This window comes from Triturus cristatus, chromosome 4_2 (genome assembly GCF_964204655.1).
Source record: "Triturus cristatus chromosome 4_2, aTriCri1.1, whole genome shotgun sequence".
Classification (NCBI taxonomy): Eukaryota; Metazoa; Chordata; class Amphibia; order Caudata; family Salamandridae; genus Triturus; species Triturus cristatus.
The window spans coordinates 639,304,674-639,313,643 of NC_140586.1; the positions used below are offsets into that span (position 1 = coordinate 639,304,674).

At 43.4% G+C, this 8,970-nt stretch overlaps 1 protein-coding gene across 1 annotated transcript; it reads left to right on the plus strand.

Annotated features, from left to right (window-relative positions):
- Positions 1-1,131: 1,131 nt before the first annotated feature.
- INSL5 (insulin like 5) lies at positions 1,132-8,066 on the plus strand. The gene is made up of 2 exons (XM_085600144.1): positions 1,132-1,424; positions 7,556-8,066. Exons 1-2 carry the CDS (start codon positions 1,247-1,249, stop codon positions 7,792-7,794), a joined length of 417 nt encoding a protein of 138 aa, XP_085456270.1. The 5' UTR covers positions 1,132-1,246; the 3' UTR covers positions 7,795-8,066.
- The last annotated feature ends 904 nt before the right edge of the window (positions 8,067-8,970 follow it).

Genomic DNA, 8,970 nt, shown 5'->3' on the forward strand with positions numbered 1-8,970 from the left:
GGCTTTTTCCTCTTTCTACATCTGCTGCTGAATGCAGCAGACGTAGAAAGAGGGAAAAACAAGGAGAAATAAACATATTTCTCCTCGTTACGCCTCTCCTGGGATGGCATCGCATTTTGACATATTCACAGGTCTACCACTCATGCTAAATCTGGGAATGCTCCAGAATCCATGGGTGGATGCATGGGAGCACCCGTGCACCACCCATGGAATGCCTCCCTGGCGCAGAGTAACTCATGGCAGCGAATTGTGCTGAGTTGTGTTCCTCTAGGTTCACCAAGCACTGCCGAGCCACACAAGGTGGCCTTGCACTGTTTGGTAAATTTGACTTTTGGTGTTGCGTTACCTCGTGTGGCACAGGACAATGCAACACTATGATAAAGAGTTACCGATAGCTTGAAGTCAAGTAATCTGCTCCATTTGATTCAGCCCTTCACGCCAAAGAGTTGGCTTTACAACAACTTCAAAGCATACCACGAATGCGCACTAGGGGACTTATTTACAAGCCCCTTGCGCCGCCGGTGCGTCACTCCTAATATGGGAAAAGGTGAGATACCGGTGGTGCAAGGGGCTTGTAAATAAGCCGCTAGGTGTCAATAACCTAGGAAACAAACTCGACACCGCCTTTTTGACAGCTGCCCAGTTTACTGGTAGAGTGAACTCCACAATGTGTAAAAGATGTTAAGATTAGCAGCGCACTCAGAAAGGAATATGAGATGTCTCTTTATTTTCCCTCTTCATGCAGTCACATGTTGCGTCTGAGATAATGTTGTTTATTACATTTAACTGAACAGTGAGTGACAAGTTACAGACTCGTGGTCCTGAGTAATCTTTCTGAAATAAAATGACATGCATAAAAGAAGATGCGTATCTGCAAGACGGCACAACATAAAGCGGAAAGGAAAATGGCCACCGTCGAGTGTTTGCACTGTGCTCGTAATGCCATGTTCGCATCATTTGTGGGAGCATAATTCTCCTAAATAGTGTTCTAATGGGTGTTTTACTGGACTGATGTGCAGACGGAAATGCTAAACCGTGTAATTGGTTACCAGAAGTGCACAACGCACCGCCTACCACGCAAGAGGTAGGATCATCAGGACATCTGTCATCAGCCCATGGGCGGATGGGAAACTCAGTATAAAACGGGCGCAGCTCCTCACCAGGGTAGATCGTTATCTTGCTTGCGTCCTTCCGCACCGACTCAAGCTAATTTTGCAAACGACACGTTGCAACTTCCATACGCAAGATGAAGGCCTCACTTCTGTGTCTCTTTCTGGTCTCTCTGCTCGTAGCCAACTCTGAGGTGAAAGGCGAGGGCCCCTCGGTGAAGCTGTGCGGCAGAGAGTTCATCCGAGCAGTTATCTACACCTGTGGAGGGTCCCGGTGGAGACGGCATCTGGCTGGACCTCCGCACGGTCTTCCAGGTAGGACACTATTATTTTAATGCTTGGACTCGTGTTTGTTTTGGTTCTTTCAGCCCCGCGTTCCCCGAGAATGTCCCCATGGATGCCAATAGCGGCAATACTGAACTGTGTATAAACCCTTCATGAGAAATCAACATAAGAATGCTGTTGGTTGAAGGTTTGTCCAAGGGCCTGCAGTAAATAGAACTATGGGGAACATCCTCATTGGCTCATTGCTCTTTATTGAAACACAGAGATCAGAGAACTCTGACCTACCTGATCAATAAAGACATGTGGACAGAGTGGTTTGTTGATCAGAATAATAGCATGTCGGGGACATAATGTGGTGTTTTGGTGTTCATTTTGCCCAGGCTGTCTGTGAGACGCCTAGAATAAGTCTCTACTCAACACCTGGGTCTTTCTGATACTAGTGACTCTTTCTAACATTTACCACCTTGTATCCGCCCTTGTGGTTGATGGGCACCAGCAGTTTATTACATACTCCTGCTGCTTGACTGCTTGGATTCAATCTTTCCTCTCTCATCTATTCAACTAAAAGCAATCTGAAACTACAGGGTGGTGGTTTGCGGTGCTTTTCAATAAACCCAAATAAATACAAAAATAAATTACATTTATAAGTAATACTGGTACTTTGTTCAGTGACCCTTGACTCACTGACCAGGCAATTCTCCAGCGAGCCTACTGGTGGAACATCATATTTGATTCCATTTTTGCAGCCTTTGTTTTCATTGTTGAGATCATATTTATGTAATTTTAGATATTTGAATTAGCATGAAGTTATCTCCAAATAGCAACTGCTGCGCTAACATGAGGTGCTGTTTCCAGAACGGTACGGTGTGTGGTGTCGCTTGCAACCAGGTTGCTCAATGAAAACACAGCAGACTACACAGGTGTTTTTTTAGATATCCGCACTATATATGTTTATAATGTTATGTTATGCAGATTTGTACAGCGCTGTCGCCCCAGAGGGTATACTGGCGTTGAGCAGGCGTGAGTCTAGGTACACCTAGGGCCTAAAGGCACTACTCAAAAAACCAGGTCTTCAGCTGCTTGCAGAATTCAAGAAGTGAGGAGGACGCTCTTATGTATAGCTGCAGGTCATTCAACGCTTTAGGACCAATGTTGGAGAAGGCTTGACTGCCGGATCTGGTTTTCTATATGTGTGGGATTTACATTCACAATATGAAGTCTCAGGGCATCAAATGATGCGCTTAGAATTACATCACCACAGGTATCCAGGTTCCAGATTCAGAAGCTTTGTCACTAGAACAGGAATTAACTATCAAACTCTTGTTAGAGGCAATGCCACAGATGCTACTGCCACATATCACCTGTTAAGTTGTGCATGATTGATTTGCATCTGGTTAAAGTGTTCATAGTAGAATTGGAAGAGAATGATTTGTGGTTTACAGAGGAGACTTACACTGAGTTTAGCAACTGCAACTAAATGAATAGATGTGAAATGTCACACATTGGAAGTGTTGATAGGTTTACTCACAGGAAGTATCAAATGGGAGGCAGCTGGTGAACACCAAACAGTTGATGTTATGGGGGTTGTCATTCCTCAGGTCTTCAAAGAGTCAACATAAAGTGGAAAGTCACTAAGAAAATCCAGTGGGATTCTACTGTGAATAGAAAGAAAAAGCAACCTGCAGGAAATTAAGTTCACCTCATGATGTTCTATGTGAATCATTGCTGTGAAGCCACTTGATGTCCTCCGTATGATAGAGTGGATGCAATCAGTGGTGGCTGCTACAGAGGGGCATTTGGGGTGGAGACCTGTCAGCACACTCTGATGCTCTGTGTGTGGTTGTGCAAGGCAGAATAGAGGGATGGGAACCCTGACAAAGACTAGCAGGTTTGTTGGTGTGAAAATGGCTTGCCCTGAGCTTGGACAGGAGCTCAGTGAGCCAACAGCTCTCTAATTTCTTATTTCATTTAAAGAACGTACAAGGTTCAGCCAATGAGAGAAGGCATGAAGGTGGGCCGGACAATAAGTGTGCGTGGCGCCATTGCTGCCTGTCTCTAGCAGTCCTCTTGTCTTTGGTTGTACCGCCACATCTCCTGCTGCCTGTCTGTCCAGATGCTAGTACCCAGGACTCTCATGGGGCTAGGGGGCAGAGACTGGCAGGCTGCCACTGGACACCATTTTTACAGTACACGAACGTGGCTCAAGGGCATTAACATGCTTTTCATGAGAACCAGACTATCTTCTACATCTTTTAGGCACAGGGAGATTTAGTGACTTACCCAGAACCACAGGATGCGGAGCTGAGGCTGGGACTCAAACCTGGTTCCCCAGTTGAATAGTCAGCAGCTCGAGCTGTTTGTGAACATCTCTCCTATCTCTGTTCTTTCACTGCTCACATGGACATGTTACATTACATTATCTCCACTGAGACAAGTCTTAATGATGTTGTTGTATGAGACACACACTGTTTAGATCGCTGTAACCTAAGGCATATGTCTTATGTCTATACCAAGCAACATTACAGTAACTTGACTGGTAGTCCTGGTATCTGAGCCCATGAGATCTCTCACACCCAGGAGATTCATAGTCATAATATGCAACTGAGAATCTACTTGGAAAGGGCCAAATGTGAGAATGAAAGGACCCTCGTGAGTGCTGATAGAGATAGTACATATGCTTTGAAAAATCATGTGAACTGCTTCTTAAAACCTATAGCTCTTGAGTCTCAGAATGACACCCAAGTTAAAGGCAGAACCTATTCATTTAAGCATATGTGGTTGATAATATATACTTAAGAGTATTTTCCTTTCTGGTGAAAGGAGGTCCCTAATGTTACACCAGCATGAAGGAGTGTGCTGACCTCACTGCTGGCCTCCTCTCACTGGCCCCCTCTGTTGGACTCGGATGTAAAGAATGGCATTGCACCCCACATTAGAGGAGAGATACACGATTCAGCCCCAATAGAAAAGCAGTGGACAATGTGGATATGTATGTGCGTTAATTTACGAGCACAATGAAATATTGTGTAACGACACAGAAAGGTGTGAATCATAGGTCCCCCACCAACATGCTGTTTAGTGCAATAAAATGTAAGGCTTTTTTTCTGGAGTGTGTTCTGGCCTCCTAAAGTCGGCTGATTGGAGGAGGATGGGTGTGCATACTTGATTCAGTGTATTTTGCAACCCTATACTTTGCTGGTGAGCCATCAGGGCCGCCGGGCACCCTCCCCTGCCAGTCTGTACTGCTGCCTCTCTGTCCACCTGCAAACGGTGAATTACAAATCCTAGTCCCTCAAAACAGAAGGCCCCTGACACTTTGACAATATCAGGCTCTATTACTTTCTTTACAAATATTAGGCCATCAACTTCCAATCCCTGCGGCTCATACATAAATAGGTAGGTCGAACTATATGAATGCTTTTGTGTGATCTTCATGTGCAACAGAGAGTAAGGCCCATTTTCCCAATCCTAGGTGTGGATGTTTGATGTACTCAGTTCATGCATTGCGCAAGGTTTGACTCAGCGTCGTGTGACAATTCCATGTTTTTGTTAAACGTATTACTTTTTATTTAAAACACTTTTAACTTTCATGCACATGTAGGATATCAAAAGCCTGTACGCCTCCCTGTCCCACTTTCCGCATTACTTCTATCCGATCTATTTGGGTGCTCAATTGCTCATATAAGTGTGGGAAGTGCATTCCTTAACGGCTGCTAAAACCCAAAAGGTAACTACTTTGTGGGTTGGAACAAAATTTGCATTTCTAATTGCACTGCAGGGCCAGGCACACACCTATGCAGCCAAGTGAGTCTCGTGGTGCAAATCCACACCACAGCCTGAAGCTTCTATAGTACCACCCTTACTCTCAGCAACTCTCGTGAACATATTGAGAGTGGGGTGCCCGGAACCGATTTTCTCGGCCCTTATTCTCCATGCATCTCATGGCAGACCCAGGCAGAACGTGGATTTGGCTCAAAAGTAGGGAGTAAACTCCCTGCATGTAAAGGCTAACATTTTGTTGGGTGCTCTAAATAGGGACCCCCGCAAAGCAAACTGTAGTGCAGTCAGGGAATCCAAAGCGGCGCATAGGCCCAGATGTACAAAGCCATTTAGCATTTTTTAATGGGCCGAATTGCTATTTCAGCCCATTAAGAAATGCTAAATGGCCTTTTCAGATGTACAAAGGGTCAAAACTGGTCGTAATTTGAAGTTGATACACAATAGAAATCACAAATTGCGACTGAGATTTGGGAATTGCAAAAAGGGATTACCTATTTGCGATTGCTAAAGCACATGTACAAAGCATTTCCTAAATGCAAATTGAACATTTAGGAAATGCAATTGCTGAGTCGTTGGTAACCATGTACAAAACAAAAAATGCATTAAGAAATAATGTTTTTATTGTGACATGAAGCACACATATGCCCCTATGGCAAATGTTCCCTTACATGTGCACTAGGAAATTCGGATTGCCTTAGGGGGCCCTTAAACCCAGCAATACTCTTGGATTTGCATTTCTTAAATTGTAATTTCCTATTAGGAAATCGCAGTTTGGGAAATGCAAACCATTTCCTATATCGCCCACGGGCAGGTATGCAATGGCATTTCCTATTTGCGATTCCCTAATAGCGATTCCTAATCTGTGGGAATCACTATTAGGGAATCACAAATTTAGTACATATCCTTTTGCGTTTCTTAAACAGAGATTCCTAGGGAGTCACTATTTAGGAAATTTTAAACAGGAACCTTATTAGTACATCTGGCCCAAAATCTCTTCACAACACTTTGGGCCAGATGTACAAAGGCCTTTTGCATTTCTTGACGGGCCGAATCGCAATTACAACCCATTTGGAAATGTTAAACAGCCTTTTCCTATGTGCAAAGGCCTTCAGGGAATCACAAAATGCGATTTCTACCCAGTTGACATCGCATTTTGCGATTCCCTATATAGGAAATCATAAATAGGTATTTCCTATTTGCGACTTCTTAGCACATGTACAAAGCAGTTCCTAAATGCAAAATGAGCTTTTAGGAAATGCATTTACCTTCACCTCAAAGTGGATGTTAACCATGTGCAATTTAAAAAAGCACCCCAAGATGTTTTTAAAAGTGCAATAGTGCACACATGCCCCGGGGGCATAAATGTGCTCTAAATACACACTATAATTTTTGCGGTGCATTATGGGCAACCTTATGCCTATAGCCATCGTCAGTTTAGCATTTCCAAAATAGCAATTTCCTAAAAGGAAATCGCTATTTTGGAAATGTCAAACCGGTCCATGGAGTTAATGGCATGGGATTTCCTAATTACTGGTTTCCTCATAGCGATTTCTACTCTGTTCTAACATATCATTTTGCATTTCCTCAATTGCGTTTTCTATGAAGTCGCTATTTAGGGAATGCAAAATAGCATTTTCGTAGATCAGCTGATCCCGCTGAGCAGATGGGATCTCTAAATAGGGCAGACATTCCACAACTACAGAGGTGGATGACATGGCCTTTGCCCCCTCCTGAACCGGCGCACCGCCCACCAGGGTATAAATGGCCCCCTCCCCCTATTTATTTCCCCCCTAATAAAGATGCTGAGTTATATCATGTAAACAACTGCTCAAATGGGGCATGACTGGTGTACTTGGATATAGAGGGCTATTTTTCCCCATATGTACTGTGCGCCATGGTGCACATGATCTTCAAATGTGGTCAGGGGAGTTTTGGTCGAAACGGGTTTAGGTAAAGGAAGATGCATGCCTTTGTAAATGAGGGATAAACCCGCCACACCTCTGACACACCCCTCACGCAAATATTGCACTTCAACCGTCTACCTACAATTGCACAGCATAAGTTTCAATCTCGCACAACGAGATTTGCAAAAATTCCCTTTGTGAAATAGCAATGCACAAAATGTTTTTATTTTTTATTCAAGTGTGTATTTTGCACCCATGGGATGCACTAAACCTTTTAGGATTCTGACCTAATGACTGCAACGAAAGAGAATATTGAATAGAGGAATGTCACTTGTTTTCTGTTTCTGCCAACTAAAAGAATACTTTTAGGAAATGGAGAATGTTATGGGAAAATAATGGAGACAAGTGTAAAATCAAAATAGGGGTGGGAAAAGACAAATACATGTAATTACATGCCATTTATATATTTTCTTTCAGAAAGAAGCCCCTTCTACGTCTCAGCTGGAAACCAGGATTCAACAGAATCCCTTGAGATTGCCTTGCAGAGGGTGGAAATCCAGAGGGGGGAATCCAAGGACGCACAGCCTCAGTCTGTGGGTGAACTGTGGCAGAGCCAAGCGAACTCAGTCCACGAAAAGCGGGACCTCAACCAGCTGCTGACCACCGCCTGCTGCATAAGTGGCTGCAATAAAAAAGACTTAAGCTCACTCTGCTAGACAATGTCCAATCATTGGATGGGCCGCGCCTTCATTCAAGTGTCAGAGCATGCCTATCACAAAGTCTCACTTATTTAATAGCATCTCGGTCTGCCATGCCACATTAAAATTAGTTTCTACAAAATCCTTTAAAAATCTGAAGGTTTTATTGCAAAAAAACAAGTATATGTTTTAAATGTGGATTGTGCTTCTTGTGAAAACCTGTTCTTTATTTTTGTATGTCCTGATCTTTGTTTGAACAGGCTGTAAAAATAAACAATTTACCGTTTGAATATTTTCCTGTCTTTTATATCCATTTGCACAAGTGAGAAAAGCTTGACTCCCTAATCAGACAGGCTACCAAAAATACACGAGGAGAGGAGATGGAGGGAACGAGTGGAGAGGAGATGGGAGCAGGTGAGTGGAGGTACGGGGATGGGAGGGCAGAGATGTGCATTGCCCTACTCAGAAGATCAAAACATATTCAGCACACACTCCTGTGGGTCACAGTTTTGTTCTGTGTGGGCTCCTGGAAAGAGGGACCTAGTTGAGGGCAGTTGTCCCTAGCACTTGGTGTCCTCCCTATTGTGTGTAAGCCATCGAAAGGACTGGTCTTGGGCAGAGACCCTTTGCCTCAGGACTTTTTCTCTTCACCAGGGCCATTTATACAGTATATCCTTCAGCCTCACCCCAGTAAAAAAATATATATATTTAGAAAGCCTTATTAAACATAATAATGAAAACAAATTGTTACTAATAAACATGAGGATTAAAATACAATATATATATATGTATATATATACGATATTTAGATTGTAACATGGTAAATCAGTATGAATAGCTGTATCATGTGTCATAATGTCAGCACAAAATATAAGGAGGTCATGGTAACCTAATTCTTAAGAACAGAGCATTAAAAAATGTATAAGGGAAAGGAAATGACGGAGAGTGCGTGGTGGAGCAATATGGAAGAGCAATCAATCATTTATAAAGTGCGACTAATCAACCGTGAGGGTCTCAAGGCGCTGGGGTTGCTAGCTGCTAGGTGATGATCTCTTCATTCAAACAGCCAAGTCTTGAGCCCTTTCTTTAATTCCTGGAACGATGAGGTGGTCCTGAGGTGCAAGGGAAGGTTGTTCCAAGCTTTGGCTGCTATGTGAGAGAAAGAGCGTCCCCTGCTGTTGCTTCTGTGGATCC